Source organism: Scyliorhinus canicula, chromosome 16 (assembly GCF_902713615.1).
Source record: "Scyliorhinus canicula chromosome 16, sScyCan1.1, whole genome shotgun sequence".
NCBI classification, from domain to species: Eukaryota; Metazoa; Chordata; class Chondrichthyes; order Carcharhiniformes; family Scyliorhinidae; genus Scyliorhinus; species Scyliorhinus canicula.
This window is the reverse complement of record NC_052161.1, coordinates 128,072,119-128,099,408: the sequence shown is the minus strand read 5'-3', so window position 1 is coordinate 128,099,408 and position 27,290 is coordinate 128,072,119. Positions and strand designations below refer to the sequence as shown.

The 27,290-nt window shown below is 43.6% G+C and overlaps 1 protein-coding gene across 2 annotated transcripts; it reads right to left on the bottom strand.

The window, feature by feature from the left end:
* Positions 1-204: 204 nt before the first annotated feature.
* On the bottom strand, positions 205-25,328 carry LOC119950575. Of its 2 annotated transcripts, none has more exons than XM_038773115.1 (4): positions 25,030-25,328; positions 22,235-22,388; positions 19,703-20,436; positions 205-1,362 (listed from the first exon to the last, which is right to left on the bottom strand). In XM_038773115.1, exons 1-4 carry the CDS (start codon positions 25,185-25,187, stop codon positions 1,290-1,292), a joined length of 1,119 nt encoding a protein of 372 aa, XP_038629043.1. In that variant the 5' UTR covers positions 25,188-25,328; the 3' UTR covers positions 205-1,289. The 2 variants fall into 2 exon arrangements, with proteins under 2 accessions (XP_038629043.1, XP_038629044.1); XM_038773116.1 differs by lacking the exon at positions 25,030-25,328 and adding an exon at positions 22,500-23,435.
* Positions 25,329-27,290: the final 1,962 nt, after the last annotated feature.

Here is a 27,290-nt window from a genome sequence, read left to right as displayed (position 1 = left end):
TGGCTATTTCCTATTGTCACAAAAATCTGACCCCCGGTGACAGGGAAAAGCCATGTTCAGCTCTGGATTTAAAGGGCTGATATCACTGGTTGGACAAATGTAATTCCTTGATCTTCCAAAGATGTGACCATCACCCAAACTGTTCACTTTGAACAAGAACCTTGCAGAATGAAGGACTGAAATGCATTAACACAACATAAACAGTTTATGTCAGCTCAGCAAGTTCCCTTTATTATGTGTACGTTTTTGACCCTTTATTACAGAGACACAGCAAATATTTCATCTTGAAGGCCTTGTATTGGTGTCCAAAACATGTTTCCAAACTTAGCAAAAAATTCCATTATAAAAATTATGCATGTTTTTTGAACAGCTAAACAGATTTTTCTACTGAGGCTCAAACTGAACTGTTTCTTCAGTGTGAAAAGAACTGAGGAGAATATAACAAAGAATTGTTACAGATATAAAAAGGAACCTGACATTGAAAATCTTAGAGACGTGTGTTCCTCTGATTTTTATGCTAATATATCTTGTATGAGGAGATTAACCTTTCAACCAACAACCCTGATCACCAAACGGTAAGTGATCCCGCTATTTATGTGTTTTTAAGAAATACTCACTATTTACATATCACAGTTCAGTTTGTTGGGCTCAATAGCCTTGTCTGGTAGGGAACTTAGTAATACAGCTGATTACATTCAGCTATTGATGCAGTAAGAATGCTATATGTAATAGCTCTCTCTCAGCAGCCCTGAGTTACAGATTCAAAAAATCACTTGTTTCTTACTAGCCAGGAACCTCTTTTAGATACGCATAGATAGAATTGCTTATCTAGGAATCCTCCTACAGAAAATAGCCTGATGACCACCATTGCAGAAACTGAAAAATTACTAATGGGCACAAGTGAAATACTGGAAGGTATCTGACACCCAGTAAGGAGTCACTCTCTTCAAAAGATGGGGTGGTAAATAATTATAGCATATCAATCTACTAACCAAGTAACTGAGTTTCTGCTCACAGTCCAAATGTCTACAGTAAGGGACAAAATGACCTCATCCGAAGTGATAAAATGATATTGAAAATAATTGAACAAGATAGAGGACTTTAATTTAGCTAATTATGCTGAATAGTTAGCCAATTCTTAATTTCAAACATTTTTAAATCTAACAAAACATGCAATATCATATCACCACAGATGTAGTCTGACATTTCAGCTCCCAGGTACTTTATTTTATAGACTTCATTGCAATATATCTAAGCTGCTTTAACATGGTGCTCCTTTGTCCAAGTAATCACCATATCACATCTTCTGTGCTTTCAGAGAGACATTTGGCGAGATGACTATCGACTTCCAACACAGTGAATCTGGAAAAGAAAACCATTCTCTGCTCAGTACAATGTAGGAAAATTAACTCCAACTCATATGAAAATGAAAAATGAAAATCGCTTATTGTCACGAGTAGGCTTCAATTAAGTTACTGTGAAAAGCCCCTAGTCGCCACATTCCGGCGCCTGTCCGGGGAGGCTGGTACGGGAATCGAACCGTGCTGCTAGCCTGCTTGGTCTGCTTTCAAAGCCAGCGATTTAGCTGAGTGAGCTAAACCAGCCCCTGTGCAGTCTGAGGGTTAGAAGTTAAATAGAGTAACAAAATATTCTTTGTCCCAACACAGCCCCTGAAAGAAAATTGAACTTTGAAGTCTGGGAATTATCACTTCGGTTTGTACACCAAATTAGGAGTTGGCTTAACTTTATCACAGAAATTCAGTCGTGAGACACAGAAGTAACACAGGTACCCTAATTCAGGGAGAGGTAACTAACTCCCAGTTTGCCCCAGCTGCCTTCAAGAATGTTACCAAATCATGATCAAAGTTTTTTCCAGAAACGAAGAATCAAAAAAATATTGGAACCCAATGCCTATTATCAGGAAACGATTATTTTTCATTTTAACTCAAGGCATACTAGGAGTTATTTTTTATAATTTAAGACTAATCTTGAAACTCAAAGTAATGTTCAACATTGATCAATCTGCTCATCTAATGTTCTTGCTGCAATGAAACAAGGACAGATTGATTATGGCAATGGAGCAGTGAATTCTTTCAGCCCCACTGAAATTAAATCACTGTCCAGGAGGCAGCCACTCAGTAATTCATTTCAGCTGCAGTCTTTGTTTCATGACGTAGGAAAGGATTGAAGCTGCTTCAGTGAAATAAAGAATAAGCTCTTTTAGAAAGCTCCACCGCTTTGACAAAACGTCATCCAGGCTTGAAACGTTAGTTCCCTTCTCTCTCCGCAGATGCTGTCAGACCTACTGAGATTGTCTACCATTTGTTATTTTTGTTTCTTTTAGAAAGTAGTCATAAAAATAAATGAGCCTGTAATGGTTGTAAGGAGATTTAAATAATTTGACTTTCTCCTCAGATGGCTGAGATTTTATCCCGTGAACAGTTCAGCCAAACCAACCAGGAATGTTCCAGGTGCTGTTGGCTGAGTTATCTGATCTCAGTCAGGTAACTGTAGGTACATTTCACTGTTATGCAGTGAACCCTACTGGACAGTGTAACTGAGCTTTAATGGGGAATGAGCTTTAAGCTAGCTGTGATATCAACTGCCACTGCCCCAAACTGACAAGCAATGGACACTTGAAGCAGTTAAGGGCTTCTGTGGAACTGCATCCTTGCAAAGAAGCAGCTCCTTCAGAAAAACAAAGAGAATGTCATAATGTTGTTTAAATTTCAGAGAACAAAGCCATTCAGCCCAAAGTGCTAATACCAACTGGAACTCTCAATGTATTTTTTCCTCCGGTCCCTCTGAAGTGACCATTTTGCTTAATTAACTCCCTCCAGCACGAATATCCTTATATCACTGAAAGGGTTCTTCTAATCCTTCCTCTTTTATGCTCATCTCCCAGTCAGTGGCCAGTGGAATATGTTTTCCCATTTACTCTCAAATCCTTTTTGAAAATTTGAATGCTATATTTACCATCTCTGTTCAAGTGAACACAGCACTAGATTTTTTTCGAATCATAATCATGTCCCCTCATTGGGTTTCAATCTCGCAAATCTATGGACTATTTGCAAACTAACATCTTTCTATAACGAGGTAGGTGCGGCAGTCTCTCTGTATAGTCTATGCACTGTATAAAGGAGAATCATGCCTCTTTGTTCAGACTGCAACCAGAAGAAACAACTTCTTAAACAGCCTTTGGTGCAGATGGAGCTGCCAGTATTCACCTGCCCAATTTCTCTCCACAGGTATATTACGTAACAAAGGCTAAGAGGCCCGTGTGCACATATCACACCTTGATCAATGCCTGCTTTTACAGCTGTATTCTATTTACAGTTTGGATGTTTATTTTTAAAAACTTCACAAATAACATTGTCCCTGTGGGTAAACATAGTCTGAAGACACAGCAATGCATTTATTTCCTTTCTGTCTTAGTATTTGGCAAGTGAAGCATCTAATGGAAAACTCATTAATCCAGATGCTTATCTTTATTGACCACCTTTACTGTCCTCCATTGAAATTTTTTGCCCATTGACTGAGGTGATGAATCTAGCCCACACAGAGATGCAATTTGTGCATTTGAAATTCATGCCATCAGTAAAATTTGTAATAAAATTTAAACAAAATTTGAAAAATGCACCACGTACCATAGCATAGCAAGCAATCTGACTGTACCTCTTGTCTGATCATTGTGAGGAAAGATGTGCCAATTTGCTCCTGTCCAGTGCTGAGTGAGCAACTTCATAACGTTGCACAATTAATTGCATAGCTGGTTCTGTCACTCAATACCTCACTCAAATAGCCATTCTTCACATATGAACCTAGTGATTTTTGCAAGTTGTTCAACCATTGGTTGAGGGGCCTCACGGTAGCATGGTGGTTAGCATCAATGCTTCACAGCTCCAGGGTCCCAGGTTCGATTCCCGGCTGGGTCACTGTCTGTGTGGAGTCTGCACGTCCTCCCCGTGTGTGCGTGGGTTTCCTCCGGGTGCTCCGGTTTCCTCCCACAGTCCAAAGATGTGCGGGTTAGGTGGATTGGCCATGCTAAATTGCCTGTAGTGTAAGGTTGATGGGGGGATTGTTGGGTATACGGGTTACGTGGGTTTAAGTGGGGTGATCATTGCTCGGCACAACATCGAGGGCCGAAGGGCCTGTTCTGTGCTGTACTGTTCTATATCTATTGGTGATACATGAGCTGAGCCTAATCTTATTCTTGTGCAATCAATTGAAAAGTCTGGTTGATTTCCTTCTCCCCTCTACAAGTAGAGGCATTTAGCCTCTGCAAGTATCCGAGCTTAAATTGTTAACTGAACCTGGGACTTTGAGCATCAGAGTGAATCACGGAGGGAACAATGCAGCCTGAATTTTAAAGATTTACAGCAACATAGTTGGAGGAAATCTACCTTCAAAACATTTTGAACTTTTAATTTTGTTTCTGTCTGTATAGCTCTCAATGACCAGGAGTGGGTGAATTTTTGTTCTACTGCGTAATAAAAATCCCATAGCAGTGGTACAAAAAGAGAAGGGAGTATTCTCAATATCCTGCCCAACATTCTTTCCCCACACCTGGCAACAGATTAATGGGAATGCATCTCACTAGCATTTATGGGAGCTTGCTATATATAAACGAGCTGTTGCTTTTAACTACATACAGGTTGTCCATCCCTATTCAAAATGCTTGGGGCCAAAGTGTCTTGGATTTCAGAATTTTTTGGATTTTGGAATACCTGCAAAATTATATAATGCAGTAGCTCATCCAGTGACTCTTCCACATTTCAATAACCTTCAAGACAGCTTTTGATACTTTTGTTCAGCTTCAAGAGATATCTCAGCTAAAAACACATACACAAAAGATTTTGATTGAAAAGCCTGCCTTGCTTGCTGTGTGTGTGTTTTTGCTCCTCATCCTGTTTGAAGTGGAGCAGCTCTGGGTTTCATTAGATTGATATTTTTATTGCAGACAGAAGGCAGCCGTGTGATCCCTGCTGACTGGAGAGGCGCTTTGCAAAGCCGATTGAAAGAGATAGAGAAAGGGCAGCACGGTGGGACAGTGGTTAGCACTGCTGCCTCACAGCGCTGAGGACCCGGGTTCGATCCCGGCCCTGGGTTACTGTCCGTGTGGAGTTTGCACATTCTCCCCGTGTTTGCATGGGTCTCACCCCACAACGCAAAGATGTGCAGATTAGGTGGATTGGCCATGCTAAATTGCCCCTTAATTGGATAAATTTTTAAAAAGAGAGAAAACTTGCGCCCCACATCCATAGCCATGAGCACCAAATGCCAGCAGCTTCTGAGCAGATGCTCATCGCCTGCCGTGCCATGGGAGGGAGGGGGTCAGATGCCAAGGCCATAGCTCCCAGGCCCAAGACACGGAAGCCCAAAGCTGTCACTTACACACCCAGGAGGGAGGACAACAAGCTGGGCGAGCCCGAGGGCAAAGCGTCTCCAGAATCCCCCCTGACCAGGTGGACTCAGCCTTTGCACTTGCTTTCAGGCGACCAGGATGGAGCCCATCTCTTCTGCACCTTCCTGGAGAGGGAGAAAGGTGTGGACACGTTGGATTTCTGGTTTGTCTGTAACGGGTTCAGGCAGATGGACCTAACACCCCAAGACACGGAGAGTGCCAAATTGATCAACAAACGGTATGTGGAGAACAGTACCGTGCCAGGCAGCTGGAATCCGCTACCAGATCTTACATCAAAGACAGCAGATTGATTCAGCAATGTTTGACCAAGCCGGGGAAAAGTGCAGATTTCAGAGATTTTCGAATAAGGGGTGATCGCCCTGTAATAACAATCACTGCATTTCAGAATCATTCACATAAATGTGAAGTACAGGAAAACATTTTGAACAAGGCAGTATAATTACATGTTTTCAGCAACAATATTTACTTTGCTGATGTTAGCAATGTTGATTTTAAAACACTGAGGGAAACAGGGACAGAAGAGGCCAAACCCATTCTGAAAGAGGGGGATGCAAAATGTTGAATGGAACAAACTAGAAAAGGAACATTTGCACAAAGTATTGTAAGTACAATGCTGCTGTGCCAGATGTAGTATCATGAAGAAACATGTATGTATAATTCTCACGGCAGTACTGAAGAGAAAAGGCTTAATTTCTGCTGTTAGCTTGAAGAAAAGGACTGGGGACACTAATTTTTCATAATTGACAACACAACCTGGTGGAATGTAAATATTGCTGTGAAGAAGGTAATGGATACCTCTATTACAGGACTGTCATCCACTGATGGGGAGGGGGAGGGCGGGGGGAATGACTTCATTACATTTATGCTCACCATTTAAATTTTTGAAGAAAAAAAAGAGACAAAGAAAGAAAGAGCTGGAGAATTTGAACTGTTTGTTTGTTGGAACACACAAGGTTTTTATTACGGGCATTTTTTGTGTGTTACGGTACCTGTAACTCCGTTACGAGACATTATGTAATGTCAGGGCTGAAGGTAAATCGGATTATAAGCATGTGGTTATTTTTCACTGTAGCACTATGGTTAGCACTGTTGCTCCACAGCGCCAGGGACCCGGGTTCGATTCCCGGCTTGGGTCACTGTCTGTGAGGAGTCTGCACCTTCTCCCCGTGTCTGCGTGGGCTTCCTCCCACAAGTCCCAAAGGATATGCTGTAGGTGAATTGGCTAAGAGGAAGGGTAGGCTGGGGCAGGTCGAACTCAGTGGGCCTGAAGGTCTGGAGTGTATTTTCTTCAATGCACGTAGTATAACAGGCAAGTCAGATGAACTTAAAGCCTTGATTCACGCACAAACCTTGGATACGGTTGCTGTAACAAAGACTTGGTTAAGAAAGAGACAAGACTGGCAACTAAATATTCCAGGATATAGGTGTTTTAGGCGAGACGGGGAGGAAGGTAAAAGAGGTGGGGGAGTTGCAATACTGGTTAGAGAACATATCACAGCTGTACAGAGGGAGGACACTATGGAAGAATCAAGTATCGAGGCACTGAGGGTAGAACTCAGAAACAGGAAGGGAGCAGTCACTATGATGGGGTGTAATGCAGGCCTCCCAACAGCCCATGGGAAGTTGAAGAACAGATATGTAAGCAGATTCTGGATATGTGTGGAAATAATAGGGTTGTTGCAGTGGAAATCCCTTTGGGGTCTGGATGGTGAGAAATTTGTTACGTGTGACCAAGAAGGTTTTTTGGAAAATATGTGGATATTCCGACCGGAGAGGGGGCTATACTGGACCTCATACTAGGGAACGTGCCCGGCCAGGTTATCAAAGTTGCAGTGGGAGAATATGTGGCGAACAGTGACCACAATTCCGTAAGCTTTCGGTTACTCATGGAAAAGGACAAATGTTTTCCAAGGGTTAATGTGCTAAATTAGGGGAAGGCTAACTACCACCAGATCAGGCAGGATCTGGAGGCTGTTGTTTGGGAGAGGCTGTTTGAGGGTAAATCCACATTAGACATGTGGGAGCCTTTTAAGAAGCAGTTGATGGGAGGGCAGGACAGGCATGTGCTGGTAAAAAGGAAGGACAGGAAAGGCAGGATTTGGGAACCATGGATGACCAGGGAAATTGAGAATCTTGTCAAAAAGAAAAAAAGATGCATATGTGAGGTACAGGCAACTAAAAACAGATGAAGCACTTGTGGAATACAAGGAAAGTAGAAAAGAGCTCAAGCAGGGAGTTAGGAGGGCAGAAAGGGGTGACAAAATGTCCTTGGCAGACAGGATTAAGGAGAATCCCAAGGCATTTTATACGTATATTAGGAACAAGAAGGTAGCTGGAGAAAGAGTTGGTCCACTCAAGGACAAAGAAGGAAAATGGAGTAGAGCCAGAGGAAGTATGTGAGGTCCTTAATGAGTATTTTGCATCAGTATTCACAAAGGAGAGGGACACGTTGATTGGTGGTATCTCAGCGGGATGTGGAAACACTTTAGAAAAGGTCATTATTATGAGGGAGGAAGTGTTAAGTGTGTTAAAAAGCATTACGGTAGACAAACCCCCAGGGCCAGATGGCATCTATCCCAGATTACTGAGGGAGACATGAAATGAAATCATTGGGCCTCTGACCGAAATCTTTATGTCCTTGTTGGCCACAAGTGAGATCCCAGAGGATTGGAGGATAGCCATTGTTGTACTGTTATTTAAGAAGGGTTGCAAGGATAATCCGGGTGATTATAGGCCAGTGAGCCTGACGTCAGTGATTGTGAAATTGTTGGAAAAGGTTCTCAGAGATGGGATCGATGCACATTTGGAAGTGAATGGTCTTATTAGCGACAGACAGCATGGTTTTGTACGAGGGAGGTTATGTCACTAATTTAATTGAATATTTTGAGGAGGTGACAAAAATGATTGATGAGGGAAGGGCTGTGGGCTTTAGTAACGCATTTGACAAGGTCCCTCATGGCAGGCTGGTGCAAACGATTAGATCACATGGGGTCAGGGGTGAACTAGCTGGATGGATTCAGAACAGGCTTGGCCATGTGAGACAGAGGGCAGCAGTAGAAGGGTGTTTTTCTGAATGGAGGTCTGTAACTAGTGGTGTTCCGCAGGAATCAGTACTGGGACCTCTGCTCTTTGTAATATATATAAATGACTTGGAAGAAAATGTAGCAGGTCTGATTAGCAAGTTTGCAGATGATACTAAGATTGCAGGAGTTGCAGATAGTGATGAGGATTGCCAGAAAATACAACAGAATATAGATAGGCTGCAAAATTGGGCAGAGAAATGGCTGATGGAATTTAACCCGGACATATGCGAGGTGACGCATTTTGGTAGATCCAATTCAGGTGGGAGCTATAAAATAAATGGCAGGAGCATAGGGACACAGAGATCTGGGTGTGCATGTCCACAGATCTTTAAAAGTGGCAGCACAGGTGGAAATGGTGGGGAAGAAAGCATATGGCATTCTTGCCTTCACAGGACAGGGTATCGAGTATAAAAGCTCGAAAATTATGTTAGGCCACATTTGGAATACGGTGTCCAATTCTGGTCACCACACTACCAGAAGGACGTGGAGGCTTTGGAGACAGTAGAGAAAAGGTTTGCCTGGTATGGAGGGTAGTAGCTATGAGGAGAGATTGAATAAATTGGGATTGTTCTCCCTCGAGAGACGGAGGCTGAGGGGCGACCCAATGGAAGTTTATAAAATTATTAGGGGTATAGATAGGGTGAACAGTTGGAGGCTTTTTCCCAGGGTGGAAATGACAATTACAAGGGGGCGCAAGTTCAAGGTGAGAGGGAAAAAGTTCAGTGGAAATGTGCGGGGGAAGTTCTTTTATACAGAGGGTGGTGGTGGCCTGGGATACACTGCCAAGTGAGGTGGTTGAGGCAGATAAGTTAGCGACTTTAAGAATTATCTGGAAAGGCACATGAACAGCCGGTTTGTCTAGGTAGGACATGTGATCGGTGCAGGCTTGGAGGGCCGAAGGGCCTGTTCCTGTGCTGTATTGTTCTTTGTTCTGAATTCTCCCTCACTACTCGAACAGGTGCCAGAATGTGGCGACTAGGGGTTTTTCACAGTAATTTAATTACAGTGTTAATGTAAGACTACTTGTGACAATAAATAATTTTTTTTTGAAAGGAATAAGTTTGTGTACAGAACAATCAGGAGCTCAACAAATTGTCAAGGAAGTGACTCAACAAGTTGAATTAACCAGGAATATCCCACATTCAATCCCTGGTTTATGTGAGATTCTCAGCAGGAGAACTGTGGTGAGTCTACAATTGCATTCCTACGTTTGAGGGGGGAATGTGTGCCAAAGTTCCTGCTCCAGTTTGATTATGGCTGCTGGGAAGTATGTGGATGTGATTTTTCCCAGTGCTGATACACTCACTGTGCTCACAGAAGAAGAATTGACAGAGTATACTGTGTGACTGCCAAAGAGGGACTGTACTGTGCCTGAGCACTGTGTCCAATTCTGGTCACTGAAACTCAAAGGGAGACATTCATCCCTGGAAGAAGAGCCATCGCATTGACCCTCTTGTCAGTGGATTGAGTTATCAGGTGAAAATGGAGTTATTGAAATTTGTGCAGTAAATTTAGGACAGAAGTCAGGAAGATCTGCTTCAGACAAAGAATGATCAATATGTGATTAATTTCTCGGAGGATTTGGAAAAAGCCTGGAATCATTCGGGACACATTTAGATGTGGTTAGAAATTGGGCGGGTGGATGTAGGCTTGTTTTAGAATTATGCAATAAACAGGCTTCTTTGTTTGCATCCATCTTGTGATAAACAAACTGATGATTAATTACCTTGAAAATATACTTCTGCTTGGTAACACTTACAACATAAGCTCATATATTTAACATAGTTTACCCATTCTTATACCAGTGTATTATTGCTACAGGGCTTCTGACGGGACTAGACTCTAATTCAATGAATTTAGTCAGAATAGGGCATTAAATTCTGCCATCATTATTTTCAAAAGCATTAAAAACAGAACACAAGTTTATACTCATTTCAACATTTTTGTTAGAATTAATGAATGCAGTCGGTCCCTCCCGTGTGGTACTAAAACAATGTGGAACTGTGGGGATATTGGCAGATATTTCATGGATTATTATGAGAAAAATTACTTATTTATATTGTACATAATTTTATAAGTTATCTATTTCTGCCCTTGTGCCATTTTCCCCCATATTTCATTATTATTCCTCAGCCAGAGTAATTGTGCTCTACTGCAGGGAATAGGAAACAGCTGAGAAACATTGTCAATGATAAATGGGCAAGACTGTGAGTAATGTACGGAAAGAAATGACCTCACTGCTGGGATTTAGCCTCTGTAGGTGCATAAAATGGTGATTTTGTTGCTTAATATTGTGAAGATGGCCACATGTTGTAGAATCATACAGCACCAGGCGGCCATTCTGCCTGTGCCGGCTCTGTGTAAGAGTTATCTAATCAGTCCAATTGCCCTTTTATCATAAAAGCAAAATATTGCAGATGTTGGAAATCTGAAAAAATAATAAAAGAAAATACTGGATTAACGCAGCAGATCTGGCAGAATCTATGGAGAGAAAAACAGTTAACGTTACGAGTCCATGTGACTAGCTCTGAAGTGTGATATGGGCTGGAAATGTTACCTCTGTTTTTCTCTCTCTACAGATGCTGCCAGACCCACTGAGTTTATCCAGTGTTTTCTGTTTCTATATTATTATTGTCCTATTCCCCTGCTCTTTCCCCACAATCCTGCAATGTTGCTGCTTCAAGTTTCATTTTATGATCTCAATCCCACCAGACACAAAATTGGAAACCCCCTCCCTCCTCCCACAGATTAACTTGGTGTTTTGGACACAATCACTTCAAAATTCCTCTGAACACCAACATCTAATAGTTTATCACCCTGTATACAACATTCCATTTTCCCATTCTTCCTACTGAAGTGCATAACCACACATTTTTCCACATTCTGTAACTGCCACCTTCTTGCGATACATTTCACCTATCTGTATCCCTTTGGAGTCTCATGGTGTCCTCCTCACGGCCTGGGGAATATCCCAGTTGGCCTGCTGTCAGTACTCTGAAAAAGGCTCTTAATGAATCTAATTGGCTTCCTGCCATTTGGCTGCAGCTTGCCAGGCCTCAAACCTGCTTTCCATAATATGGTCAGGCAGGGAAATCACAATGCCAGCCAACAACAGAATTTTCAGGCCCTGTATATTTCCATTTCTGACCTTGGAAGGCCCAAAAGTCTAGCCTTGGTGTTGATTCTGTGAGCTCCAGCTACGCTCTGGTACCTCAATGAAATGGGCCAACTGCTGAGTATTTGCAGGCTATCCATGGAAAAAGGAGCAACCCCAATCAATTTGGTTTGAGCACAAAAAAGATCATACACATCGGGCAGTACGTAATATAGAGAACTTTGCCCACCGACTGGACAGCCAGTGAGCACCCCGTGTCGCTTACTTTCAAGTCGGCGCCTGCTACAAACAGGTACTTGACTGACCAGCAGTGGGCCTTCCCCAGGATCAAGGTCCCCAGGGGAAAGTCAGGGGCGGCAGCTATGCATTACTCAACAGCGCAACCAGGGAGACATGGCTGCTGCCAGAATTACATCCACCCAATGCCCAAATCAGGGGCTGGTTTAGCACAGTGGGCTGAGACAGCTGGCTTGTAATGCAGAACAAGACCAGCAGTGGGGTTCAATTCCCGTTCCAGCCTCCCTGAACGGGCGCCGGAAAGCTAGGGGCTTTTCACAGTAACTTCATTGAAGCCTACTTGTAATAATGCGATTATTATTATTATTATTATAAGTATTGCTGAAGGAACTGTGTGCGGCAACAAGTTCAGGAGGTGGGTCTCAGCGGGTCCCCTCTTCCGGATTCTGGATCCCTCAATAATTGAGCACCTGACAATGAGATACCCCTCCCTGGAAGCCCATAAGCAACCCCAACAGAATTTGCATGTCATGCTTCCTGGATGGTGAGCCCCCAACCCATCGTGGCATTAACACCAGCGGCAGAATGAAGCCTTTAAGTGCACATTAATTTCTCACTAAGAATCTCAGCTAGTCTCAAGGCGGGAAGGCCGTTCCAAACGTTCCTGCCAAGGATTAACCCCATCACCAACCTTGCTTCGGGGGAGGGTATTAAATTCTTCCCATCCACTTCCAAAACAAGGGTAGCACCAGCTGATTAGTTAATCTGTCTGATAACAAAATCACTAACACTCTTTTCCATTAAAACCAAAGTCATATGAATCCTTCAAACGGAGTTGTCTGCAAAAGAAAATCTGTTCCAAAGCTTTCTCTGTTCAAAGAGGGAAAAGAGTTATGAAACTACGCTACTCACCGGAAACTTTTCATGTGTTGACACAACAAATATAATTGAGTTTTTTTTTAAATTTAGAGTGGTTGTGAGATCCACGCAGACACGGGGAGGATGTGCAAATTCCACACGGAGAGCGACCTGAGGCCAGGATCGAACCCAGGTCCTCGGCGCCGTGACGAGCAGTGCTAACCACTGCACGAACGTGCCGCCCAAACGTAATTGAGTTGTATGTTTATGAACAAGCAAAGAGGTCTGCCACACATTGTCCTGTGGAGCATCCATTTAATGTTGAATAGTGCTTCATGTGGGTGAAAACCTATCACTTTGGTGACAATGTATGCAGAAAATCAATGGAGAAAAGTACTAGTGTAGAAAGCATTTTAATCCCGATTTATTCCTGAGCTCTGACCTCAAACCCAAATGTTACAATCCATAAACTCACTCCCAGACGTTAGTTTCCTTTTAGTTTTTTCAAATAAGTGTCCTTTGTTAAAATGTCTGCCACTTCCACCTCTGCCAGCAACAGATCCAAATTTTCTTTGTTTTTGTAAACTTTGATATAAATCACAACAAAACTGTGAATAAATATTTGTGGAAGAAACTCGAGTCCCATTTAGCTGCTTTGCGGTGGCGGCTATGTGATGAACAGTTGCACGCGGTGGCTCCCGCCAGGGAACTTTGATCTGGTCCTTTTTGCCAAGTCTTTGGGGGGGAATTTGAATAGTTCGATGGGATAAGGTCCCCACATAAAAGTAATGCCCAACAAGTATAACACGAGGCAGCAGCCAGGCAAAGCATTGTTGCCGGACTCAGAAGCCCCTCGAGCCTCATTGGTGGAAAAAGTGGCGGAGGCTCCTGCTGTGACTTTGACCTCCCCATTGGCGGCCAAGAAGCTGGCAAGCTTCGTGGAGGATGAAATAAAGAAGCAATGGCAAATGGTCTCTCAGGACCATGAGAAGGCAATGGAAGGCGCTCTAGTCCCATCCCTGCAGCCTTGGAGAAGACAGATCGGAACATAAAGGAGCAAGGCGCAGTGATACAAGGGTGACGGTGGCACTCTCAGACTAGAGTGACCAGATTGTTTCCCTGGAGGAAGAGATGGGGTGGTTGGCTGAAGGGCATAAAAGCATTGAAGGCCAAGGTAGACGATCTGGAAAATCACTCCAGGTGGCAAAATTGTCACAAGTAGGCTTACATTAACACTGCAATGAAATCCCCTAGTCATCACATTCCAGCGCCTGTTCGGGTACACTGAGGGAAAATTCAGAATGTCCAATTCACCTAACAAGCACGTCTTTCGGGACTTGTGGGAGGAAACCCACGCAGACACGGGGAGAACGTGCAGACTCCGCACAGACAGACCCAAGCTGGGAATCGAACCTAGGACACTGGCCCTGTGAAGCAGCAATGCTTAATCACTGTGCTAGCATGCCGCCCATGTGAAGGGCTGAATGGTCTCCTGGGATTCTTTGATTTTACCTTCACTCACTGATCTACTCTGGTTTAGTTCACAACGCCTCGGGTTCAAAATTCTCATCCTTGTTTTCAATCCCTGCATGGCTTTGCCCCCTATCTCTGTTATCTCCTCCAGCCTTACAAACCTCTGAAATCTCAGAGCTACTTCAATTCAGGCTTCTGGGAAATCCCAAATTTCCTTTCTTCCATCATGCCTTCAGCTGGATTCGCCCTAAACTCGGGAATTCCTACAAATATCTCCTACAAAGTGGCTTGGGACTTTTGACTTCATTATAATAAAGGCAAGTTGGTGTTTAAGAAAATTGGGACCATAAAAGTCCACCAATCTCTGAATCGGTCGTTATGTGGATGTTAATCTGAAAACTTTCACAGAGATGCGTTAACTCATTACTACCATTCTGCAACTATTGGGGTCAGGCGAGGTCATCCAATATTCTTGAATATTTCAACATTTTGCAGCCAAGTTAAAAAGAATTTAAGCAGTCCCAATGTAAAATAAATTTGGTGACTTAAATCCCTGTCTTCAGGGATTGATTAAATCAGAGACACTGACCAGAGTCTGTCACAATTAATGGTGGCCTCAAACTATATTTCCCAGACAGGGATTAGCTTCAGCTCCTCTGATTCTGTCATTAAAGTGGTGAAGATGGGATTTCTGTCTACTCTCGTCCACCTGCAAATTGCTCGAGGGAACCCCCCCCCCCCCGCCCCGACTTTGATTAGCTGAGGGTGGCTGAAGGTCTCACCCAGGTAAATACTCTTCTGCTTAACCTATGTCTATGGCTGGAAACTAGACTATTTTTCAACCTTAGAACATTCCCTGCTAACGTTGAAAACATCCTTTCCTCTTAGTTAACAATTTACTTTTTGGGGGATTTTTTAACATCAAAATCCTTGCATGAAATTCAGAGTTACAATTGGAATTTCTGCCGTGTCAGAAACCTACAGCAATGTGTGATAAGGGCACCTGAACTGTCCTGGAGTGGTTTTGGAGGGACTAAAAGAGTAGAGAACGGTGATGGTATCCATACTTACCTTTCAGTTTAAAGATTTATTTTGGAGCCAAAAACCTGTGAAAGGAGTTCACCCCAGTCACGCTCTTAACTTTGTATGGTGCTGATACCTACATCAATGCAGCCAAGGTCTACCTTGTCACTCAGTAATTAAAGATATCAATAAAATATTAACATACCCCCAAGTGTAGCAATAATAATCACACTGCACTATTCCACTTTTAAACCGCTCCACAATTGTCACATATTCTTCAGCAGGAGCTTCATTATCCACATCCACTCAAAAGACCAGTCATGACTTCATCATGACCAATTTGAAAAATGACTCGTACTGAAAGAAATAATTGTCTTTTTGTAAAGCCAGGATTAAATATTTTACTCGTGACTTTGCAGAAGTTCCAACAGTTAAACTGTGTAAAGGAGCACTGTTGTAAAACCTTCTGCCCACTCCTGCATGTGCCGAATCATGCTCGGGTTATCCAAAACTGCTGCATGTGTCCTAACTCTCACTGAGTTCCACTCCCCCGTCCACCGTGTTCACTGACCTCCTCTGGCTCCCAGTTAAGCGAAGCCTCTATTTTAAAATTTGCATCCTTGTTTTCAAATCCCTCCATGGTCTCTGCTTTAATCTCCTGCACCTGCACAACCCTCCAAGATATCTGTGCTCCTTCCATGCTGACCACTTTTTTAAAAATCACCCAACATTGTTCAGCTTCTATAGCCCTATGCCCAAATCTCTTCATCAGGGTGTTCTGGTTTCCTCCCGCAAATCCGGAAAGACGTGCTGTTAGGTGAATTGGACATTCTGAATTCTCCCTCTGTGTACCCGAACAGGCGCCGGAATGTGGCGACTAGGGGATTTTCACAGTAACTTAATTGCAGTGTTAATGTAAGCCTACTTGTGACAATAATAATTATTATTATTATGTTGTTTGGCAAGCAAGTTGTCCTGTGTTGCAGCATCACTAGGTTGAAACCTCATTTTTCACCATTCCTGGTATTGCTCCTGGCATGCCCTCCTGCACTCTTCGTTGAACCAGGGTTGATCCCCTGGCTAATTGTAGAGTGGGGGGATATGCTGGGCTATAAGGTTACAGATTGTGGCTGAGTACAATTCTCCTGCCGCTGATGGTCCACAGCACCTTATAGATGCCCAGTCTTGAGTTGCTAGGTCAGCTCTGAATCTATCCCGATTAGTACGATGGTAGTTCCACAAAACATGAAGGATGGTGTCCTCAATGTGGAGACGGGACTTCATCTTCAAAGGGACTGTGCTGTGGTCATTCCTGCCGATACTGTCATGGACAAACAGATGTTCAATATGAAACATTAACTCTTCTTTTCTTTCCACAGATCTGCTCGACCTGGGTATTTACAGTATTTTGTGTTGTACATTAAAAGAGATCTATTGGGCAGCATGGTGGTGCAGAGGATTAGCACTGCTGCCTCACGGCGCCAAAGTCATAGTTCGATCCCGGCTCTGGGTCACTGTACGTGTGGAGTTTGCATTTTCTCCCCGTGTTTGTGTGGGTCTCGCCCCCACAACCCAAACATGTGCAGGCTAGGTAGATTGGCCGTGCTAAATTGCCCCTTAATTGGAAAAAATTAATTGGGTACTCTAAATTAATTTAAAAATCATGGCTGATCATAATTTGGGCCGTAACTCCACTTTCCTGCCTGTCCCCATAACCCTACACTCCCTTGTAGGTCAAAAATCTGGAACTCAACCTTGAATATGTTCAATGACCCAGCCTCGATTGTTTGCTGGGAAGAGATTTCCAAACATTAACAGCCCTCAGAAATGAAGCATTCCATCTCCAAGCGGCAAGATTTGGACAATATCCAGGCTTAGGCTCACAAGTGACATGTTACATTCGTGCCACACAAATGCCAAGCAATGGATATCTCCTACAAGAGAGAATTCAATCACCATCCCTTGACATTCAATCCCATTACCATCACTGAATACCCCACAATCAACATCCTGGGGGTTACCATTGATCAGAAATTGAACTGGACTAGCCATATTAATACTGTGGCTACCAGTGCAGGTCAAAGGCTCGGAATCCTACGCCGAGTAACTCACCTCCTGACCCCCAAAACCTGTCCACCATCTACAAGGCACAAGTCAGCAGTGTGATGGAATACTCTCCACTTGCCTGGATGCTGAAAACCATCCAGGACAAAGCAGCCCACTTGATTACCCCTCTCTTCCATAAACATTCAAACCCTCCACTACAACTGAACAATGATAGCCATGTGTACCATCTGCAAGATGCACTGCAGTAACTCACCAAGGTTCCTTAGGCAGCACCTTCTAAACCCACGACCACAACTATCTAGAAGGACAAGAGCAGCAGATACCTGGGAACCCCACCACCTGGAGGTTCCCCTCCAACTCACTCACCATCCTGACTTGGAAATATATCGCCGTTCTTCACCGTCGCTGGGGCAACATCCTGGAACTCCCTCCCTAACAGCACTGTAGGTGTACCTACAACTCGGGGGCTACAGGGGTTCAAGAAGGCAGCTCACCACCACCTTCTGGAATGCAACTAGGGATGGACAATAAGTGCTGGCCAATCCAGCGACCCCCACATCCCATAAATCAATTTTAAAAAATAAATTTATCCTCATCTCAGTATTAAATTATCCCCTTACTTTTAATCTGTGCCACTTAGCTCTAGATGTCTCCACGAGAGGAAACAACTCCTCAGAATCTTATGTTTCAATAAGATCAGCCCTCATTCTTCTAAACTTCAATGAGTATCGACCCAACCTTTCCTCATAAGACAGACTTCACTCCAAGAGTCACCATCTCTGAACTACTTGCAATGCAAGAACGTCCCTTCTTAAATAAGGCAGCCAAAATTATATATAGTACTCCAATGTGATCTCATCAATGTTCTGTACAGTTGTCGGCAGACTCCCCTACTTTTATACTCCATTTCTCATGCAATAAAGGCCAATGTTCCATTTCCCTTCCTAATCATTGTACCTGCACTTTTCCGAATTCATGTACAAGGACACCCAGTTCCCTTTGTATTACAGCATTCTGCAGAATCTCTCCAATAATATTCTGCTTTACTATTCTTCCTGACAAAGAGGACAACCTCACATTTTCCCACGCTATACGCCATCTGCCAAATCTTTGCCCATTCACTTAACCTAACTATCTATATCTATTTGTATCCTCCTCAACTGCTTTCCTATCCATCTTCATCTTGTCAGCAAATTTGGCTGCAATATAGCTGATCTCTTCACCCAAGTCAAGATGTAAATAACTGAGGTCCCAGCATAGATCCCTGTGAAATTCCACAAATTATATTCTGACATCCTGGAATCGAACCATTCATCCAGATTCTGTTTCCTGTTAGTTAGCCAGTTCTCTATCCATGCTAAAAGTCAGACATTGCTGAGTTGGTGATTCAGTGGCCTAAAAATTAGCTAGTTCTGTTTTGGAGCAATCCCCCTCCCCCGCCAGTGGTCAGAGGCAACGATCTTTGATCCTGAAGATAGAGGCCCTGGAATTGCAACAAATTGGTCCTCTGGTTTCATCGACACGGTTGCTGTGCTTCCACACAGAGCTTACCCAATCTGAAAATTCAATATCACAGACTACTTTCCTGCCTGACAGCTGTCCTCACCTTCAGGTGGCTCTGGGTTTGGGGGGGGGCAGAGTGAGTAGGGAGGAATGGCCGAGAGGAGAGGAACACTCCCTCCCCATCTATTTCAAAAACAGTTTTATTAAATGAGCCTTTTCACTGGGTAAATCATATGCACGTCAGGAATACCAGAGGCAGGCTATGCTCAGGGCATCCCAATTTGGCAAAGGGGTTGTTAAACACGGGGTCGGCCCCTCATTAGCATACACAACATCCCACAACTGGGCCTTGTTAATTGGGTGCATAAAATGGGATTCAACAAAGATCTGATTTCTATTTGTGTGTTGTTCAGTGTGCTCTCGGTGGGACACCGGTTCACATCCATAATTTGTCACCTGGGAAAGTCCTGATTTCATCCAGGGGAGTAAGGAAGGTGGGCAAACAAAATCCAGCACTGAACCAAGAAGGCACATCCAGATTTACCCAGGTACAGATTTGCCCAGCTTTTAGCAGTTGGAACAACAGTGGCTTCAAATGAGGCTTAAAGCAAAGTCAGCCAGGTAATTGTCAAAAAGGGAAGACACCTGAAAAAGTAAAGTAGGTGAAAAATCCAAAACAAATTCCCAAAACAGTTTAAAGTATGATTTAAAAACACAAATCAGCAACAACTTTCCTCAGATCATCTTCCTTACTCAAATTTCCTTCACCCAATAATCTGATTTCTTTACACTGAAGAAACAAAATACCTTTTAGAGACACAGAATTATGTAAATGTTGTTCTCCGTATACACCATTTAAAGTTTCTACAGAATGGGCAAACTAAAGTAAGTCAGGGGTAAGGAACAACACAAACCTACCCTGCAGGAAATGGGACAAGACACATAGGACAGCTCTCCAGACCCAGTTCTTCCACCTGTAGGTCAGGCCTCCCTTTATCAACAGCACCTTCTGTATTCATTTTGTTGGTGGCACATAACCCACCCGCAGTGAATGAATGTTCCTGGCATTCCACTATAATGTTATCAACATTGTCCTTCTCAGCATACATTGTCTCTCTCCTTGCCATTTTGTGCTCTTTTGTCTTCTCCTTACAGTTCTTCAGATTGGACTGTAATTCAAGCATCGATTGCTTTGGTTCCCTTTTATTTCTCTGAAGAGGCGCAACAGAGTAGTGACTAACATCAACTGGCATATGTCCTCTGCCATGTCGCTCATCCACTAGGTAATATTTATCGTGTTTACTTGTAGCAGGTTCTGTAGAGAATACTGTTGGATCCACTCCAAAAATATCTTCAGATTTTACATTTCCCTTTGTAAACTCAAGACTCTTTGTAACGTCTACAGAAGATAAAATGCCTTCATCCTGCACCTTCTCCAATAACGAAAGTTGGGATCTGGTCACTTTGGGTTCAGTGGTATCCACCATCTCACCATTCCTGAAGGCATCATCTCCCCAACCGGAGAACAATCGAGATTGGTGCTTTACTTCCAGAGTCATTGCTTTGCAGGCAAGTGGAAAAGGTATCCATGTGAAAATCTCTTTGCCTGCAGAGGTGATCTTTGTGGTGGCAGGTTCTGTGCTTTTGAGGATCTGTTGTGGATGGAAGTAAAATATGGTTTAAGTTTACTCAATAAGCAAGTGTCTGCATAATGCATATCTAATAAATGGGATTACTTGTTCCCAATAAAGGAAATTATCAGTATGGTAGAAAGAACCCTCAACACAATCTTTATTCACTCCAAAGAGCACAATAAAGCTGCTGATCTATCAAATAACACATGAGGGCAGCATGGTGGCGCAGTGGTCCCAGGTTCGATCCCGGCCCTGGGTCACTGTCCACGTGGAGTTTGCACATTCTCCCCGTGTCTGCGTGGGTCTCACCCCCACAAACCCAAAAAGATATGCAGGACAGGTGAATTGGCCACACTAAATTGTCCCTTAATTGAAAAAAAAAGAAGAGGGTACTCTAAATTTATTTTTAAAAAGTCAAGGAGCATAGAACATAGAACAGTACAGCACAGAACAGGCCCTTCGGCCCTCAATGTTGTGCCGAGCCATGATCACCCTACTCAAACCCACGTATCCACCCTATACCCGTAACCCAACAACCCCCCCCTTAACCTTACTTTTATTAGGACACTACGGGCAATTTAGCATGGCCAATCCACCTAACCCGCACATCTTTGGACTGTGGGAGGAAACCGGAGCACCCGGAGGAAACCCACGCACACAGGGGGAGGACGTGCAGACTCCACACAGACAGTGACCCAGCCAGGAATCGAACCTGGGACCCTGGAGCTGTGAAGCATTTATGCTAACCACCATGCTACCCTGCTGCCCCTATGCATGTTGGCAAGGAATCCACGCGATCAAATAAAAGTGTGACATCGGGACACCAGGAATAAGTATCAAAAATCAAAGGCCGTGCAGAAAGTAAGTAACTGAACTGAATGACTATTCCTCAGAAAAACTCTCATACTCTCTAAAGAATAGAGTATTTGTAGTCAGGTCACTGAACTTGTAATCAAGAGGCCTGGACTAGTAACTTAGAAGTCTGGACTACTAACTTAGAGGCCTGACTAATAATCCAGAGACATGGGACTGGATTTTACAATCCCAGCCAGCATATTTGAAGTCAGGCGGGAGCTCATAAAATAAAGTAGGTGGCCTTAGCACCCACCCCAAACTTTACTCCTACATTACAATGGGCAGGAAAGGTAACCCACCCACCAGAAGACCGACTGAAGCCCTGAAGCAGCCAATTAAAGCTCGTCAAAGATCAGACTTATCTTCAAGTCCAGGCGCCATCAATCGTCTTCTGGGGGACTACCTACAGTGGCCGCAATTCGACCCTGGCGCTGCTGAGATTGGCCGGTAGCTCTCCAGAGTGGGAGTGGAAGCCCAACACTGAAGCTATTAAGGATTCTCCCAGCATAACATCACTGTGGGGCAGTAGGTTTCAGCATGAAATGTGACTTGTTCACAGAATCACAATTCCTTTCAGTCAGGGCACAGAGAATATGGTCTCCTGTAAAATCCAGCCCATGAGGTTAAAGTCACTTCTGGGGAATTCAAATTCAATTAAGTAACCAGTGGAATAAAAAGCGAACATCAGTAATATTTATCATGAAATACTCAATTGTAGTCAAAACCCTTTTAGTTCACTGATGTCCTTCAGGGGAGAACATCTGCCATCCTTGTCCAGTCTAGCCTCCACGTGACTCCAGTCCCACAGCAAGGTGGTTGCTCTTAACTGCCCTCTGAAATGGCCTAGCAAACCACTCAGTAGTAGTTAAGGGGCAGCTGACCACCACCTTCTCGAGGCAATTCAGGATGGGTAACAAATTCTGACTTTACTCGTGCTCAGTGAGTGATTTTTTTAAAGTACCTTCTGTGGGCTTGATGGGAAGTCTGGCACAGACACCGTTTTCCAACCTGACCCTTCCATGCCCGGAAACACAGATTTTATAAAAAGAGCCCAAATGTGATCCGTCTCATTCAAATCATCGCCATTTAGCCAACTGGAAACAGCAAGTGGGAGCCTGCAAGTGCAAAGACTTGTTAGTTGTAATTGTAGAATTTGAGTATGCTTTTTTTTTCTCAATCTCCAGTTTACTCCTTTGCAGAAAGTGCTATCTCACTGTGATACTGACCTGCAAGTCATCCATCCACTGCTTTCTTACTCGAGAGAATTTTTCCAGAGATGAGGAACTTTAGTTATGATGATAGAATGGAGAAGTTAGGAATTATTTCCTGATAGAAAAGGAGGCTGAAAGGAGATTTGATAGAGGCATTCAAAATCTGGACAGAGTAGATAGGGAAAGACTGTTCCTACTAGTGAAACGATCAAGATTGAGAGGGCACCAATTTAATGTAATAAGTAAAAGAAGCAATAGTGATAGGAGCAGAAATGTTTTCACGCAGGAAGTGGTTAGGTTCTGGTATCCATTGCCTGCACCGGTTCAATTGAAGCATTCCAAAGGGAATCAGACTGCTATTTGAAGAGAACGAACGTACATGGTTACAGTGGGGAAGGCGGAAAAATGGAACTAGGTGAGTTGTTCATTCGGAGAGCCGGTGAAGACAGGAGGGGCCAAATACACCTCTGCACCATAACAATTCTGAGATAGTGCGCAGTAGCCATTTTTCATGCGTCAGCTTTGACAGAGCATTCAGCTACAAGGACATCAGACAAGTGTGACTGCATACTCAGCTGGCATCTACCAGGAAATTCCTGGATAGTATTCATGAGCACGACCAGTGATGTTTCTTCATATTATGCAGCAGAGAGGTGACAAATTTTAACACGCCTCTCGCTGCTCCAGATAATTTAGCGTAAACTTTAGGCTGTATGCATAAAGTGCACAGACATAACCAATCCAAATGCCTTTCCAGTCAACAGTAGTAATTGGTGTTCTTCAAAACGTTCTGTTGATTTGTCAGTAATTATTAGAATCTTCATCAAAACCTTGAATTTTGAACCTTCCAGAGGTTTGAACACACGACAGTATCGACTTGGCTATAGGATCCCTACAGTGCAGAAGGAGGCCATTCGGCCCATTGAGTCTGCACCAACCCTCCAAAAGAACACCCTACCTAGGCTCACTTCCCTATCCCTGTAACCCCATCTAACCTGCACATCCCTGGACACTAAGGGGCAATTTAGCATAGCCAATCCACCTAGCCTGTATATCTTTGGACTGTGGGAGGAAACCCAGTCACCCAAGGTAGGACTGAACCCGGGTCCCTGGTGCTGTGAGGTAGCTGTGCTAACCACTGTGCTGCCCACTTCTGAATCATAAGATTCTGGATTCAAGCCCTACTCTGCGACGCGTGATCCATTAGTTTCAGTGTCCTGAGGATGTGAAAGGTGCTCTATAAATAGAAGTTCTTTCTTTGAAAACATAACTACACTTCAGTCCAGCATTGAATGAGTGCAGCAAGGTCAGAGCTGTTGTCCTTGATGTTAAAACAAATACGCTGTGCCTATTGTGATCATTCATTTGGATGTTATAATGCAGTGCATGGCACGGTAGCACAGTGATTAGCACTACTGCCTCACAGCTCCAGGGACTCGGGTTCAATTCGAGTGACTGTGTGGAATTTGCACTCTCTCCGTATCTGCGTGGGTTTCCTTCAGGTGTCGCGGTTTCTTCCCACCGTCCAAAGTTATGTAGGTTAGGTGTATTGAGGGAGGCATGTGGCACAGTGGTTAGCACTGGGACTGCAGCACTGAGGACCTGGGTTCAAATCCCAGCCCTGGGTCACTATCCATGTGGAGTTTGCACATTCTCCCCATGTTTGTGTGGGTTTCACCTCCACAACCCAAAGATATGCTGGTTAGGTGGATTGGCCATGTGAAATTGGCCCTTAATTGGAAAAGAAAAATAATTGGGTACTCTAAATTTATAACAAAAACGTTATGTAGGTTGACACTGCTAAATTGCCCCTTAAGTGTCCAAAAGGTTAGGTGGGGTTACTGAGTCACTCAGGGATAGGTTGGAGGTGTGGGCAAAAGTTGGGTGCTCTTTCCAAGGGCGGTTGCAGACTCGATGGGCCGAATGGCCACCTTCTGCACTGTAAACTCTAAGAAGAGCAGATACTCCCGGTTTCCTACCAAGAAACAGACAGGCCACTCATTCATCCCATTGCCACATGTCGAATCTTGCTGTGTGGAAAAGCACTGCACTTAAAACATCACACATATAATTAAGTATTTTGGAAGAGGATACGATTCCAAATAACAAAGTCTTAACATTTTAGAACCAATATCCTCCACTTAACCTTTATTTTAATGTTTAAGTCTTCAGGCCTGTCAGTACTGGATATGGAACAATTGTAAGCACTTTGAGCCATTAGAGAGTTTGGCAAAGTCCAAATGACATGTAATGTAAATCTCTGCCTTGTTCACAGATTCCTCCTTTTATTGCATGTACAAGGTGGTGGGTTTGATTAGAAACTTCTGTTTTAGTCAGGCTTTTAGTATTTTTACAGGCAAGAACGTTAATGGCAGATGGTGAATAGCCCCAATTAACCGTTGATTCTGGCCATCATAGTTTGAGGTAGAGCCTGGATTCAGCCCATCTGAATCGCACTGCTGCATTGCTCCACAAAATTCAAGTCCTGTGACTACTCAGGTTTGTCCTTTCATCGCTACGTGGGGCCCAGGCCCCGCTAACTTACTCCTTCCCCTCCGATCTTGGCTCCTCTCTGGGGGGATCAGTGCCGTTCTCTTCGGCTTCATGGCAGACATCCGTGAGCCGCGGCTTGGCATTCGGCTCCCTCCCGGGTTGGACGACAATTCTCTTCCGCTTTAACTTTAGCTTCTTCTCTTCGGCCATGGTCAGAAATCAACAACAATCTGACTGGCTGCGTCACCAGCACAGCTTGTGGCCACTCACAAACTCTGCCCCAATGACTGCTTCGCTCAGTCTGTCCTCAATCTCCCACCGCCGCTTCCGGGTCCTTTTGATACATTCCGACCGCCGCCAGCTGTTCAAATGCTACAAACTCGGCGCCAAAAAAATCCCCGCACGCCTGGTTAAAGCGGGAAGATTTTATTTAATTTCAAAGCAAACTCCAAAAAACTGTCCGTGAGACTGCAGCAACCCCTTAAAACTGATGTATGCTAATGTTCGCGCTTTGAAAAATCATATTGGAAAAATATGATTTTTGGTTGCGCAACCTAAACAGTTTATTTTCAGCAATGTATTTTTGTTACGTTTTTCTCCGACTCGGTGGACAAGAGCTGCATTATAATGGGCCTTACACTCTAGTTACTATCTGCAACAAAACCAGCCACTATTCCAGCTTCTAGTTACTATCCACCCACCAACACTGCTGAAAAGAAATGTGCCTATGTGGATGTTTGATTATGAATCAAATTGGTTTCACCTGTGATCCTTTTTCTCTAGTGGCCAAATTATGTTTTGTCACAAGTATAACACAGCCTGCAAATTCCCTGTATATTTTTGCCCCGGGACAGATACCATTTAAGGGCATTAAATACAGTCTCAAAGATTGCAGAATTTTGCCTTTGTACAGTTTTCCTACAATTGGGCTTGCTCAGAAACTCTTCAACTTGCAATCAGAATCTTCAGGAAAGAAGGGGGAAATTGTTATACCTTTTTTTTTAAATTTAGAGTACCCAATTCTTTTTTTTTCCAATTAAGGGACAATTTAGCATGGCCAATCCAGCTACCCTGCACATCTTTGTGGGTTGTGGGGGTGAGACCCATGCAGACACAGGGAGAATGTGCAAACTCCTCATGGACAGTGACCCAGGGCCGGGATCGAATCTGGGTCCTCAGTGCCATAAGGCAGCAATGCTAACCAATGCCACCTTGCCGCCCAGAAACATAAATTGTTTATTGTGAACATACAACTATATGCATATTTCCCAGGTATAGCACTAACGAGGTACTATTTCCATGTTGTTCCTCTACACACAATCGACTATCATGAGACTCCCTACACCATACTATGGGCATTACTGTTTCCCCAGTCCCACATTAATCCTTACAAACCTGAACACCTTATTCTCTCCCCCCCCCCCAAATCCTTATCCAAACATATTTACAAAACAATTTTTTTCTTCCATGCTACCACTTCTCCTATCCTTCCCCCAAGTCTCTGATTTTATGAATTCAGTCTTGAGGCTTGACAATTCTTCCATAAGATATAGGAGCAGAAGTAGGCCATTCTGGCGATCGAGTCTGCTCCGCCATTCTATCATGGCTGATATGTTCCTCATCTGCTACCTACAATGTTACAGGCCAAGAGTTGGATTGCGCAATCAGCCAGAACATCTCCTCCCTAAAACACATGACCTAGGAGCAGGAGTCGGCAATTTAGCCTCCTGAGCCGAACACCTTCAATGTGATCATGGCTGATCCCATCCTGGCCTCAACTCCACCGACTTGCCCGTTCTCCATAACCCTTCAACCCATTACCAATTAAAAATCTGTCTAACTCCTCCTTAAATTTACTCACTGTTCCTACAACCACCGGACTCTGGGGTATTGAATTCTACAGACTCACAACCCTTTGGGAGAAGTAGTCTTTCCTCAAATCTGTTTTAAATTTGCTACCTCTTATTCTAAGATTATGACCTCTCGTTTTAGAATGTCCCACAAGAGGAAGCATCAGCTCCACATCTACTTTATCCATACCTTTTAGCACCTTGTATATCCCAATTAGATCTCCCCTCATTCTTCTAAACTCTAGAGAGTATAGGTCTAAACTGTTCAATCTCTCCTCATACGACAAACCCTTCATCACTGGAATCAATCTAGTGAACCTCCTCTGAATTGCCTCCAATGCCACTAAATGAGGACACCCAGATCCCTCTGCATTGGAGCCCCCGAAGTCTTCACATTCAGATAATAAGTTGCCTTTCCATTTTTTCGACCAATATGCATGACCTCACACTTATCCACGTTAAA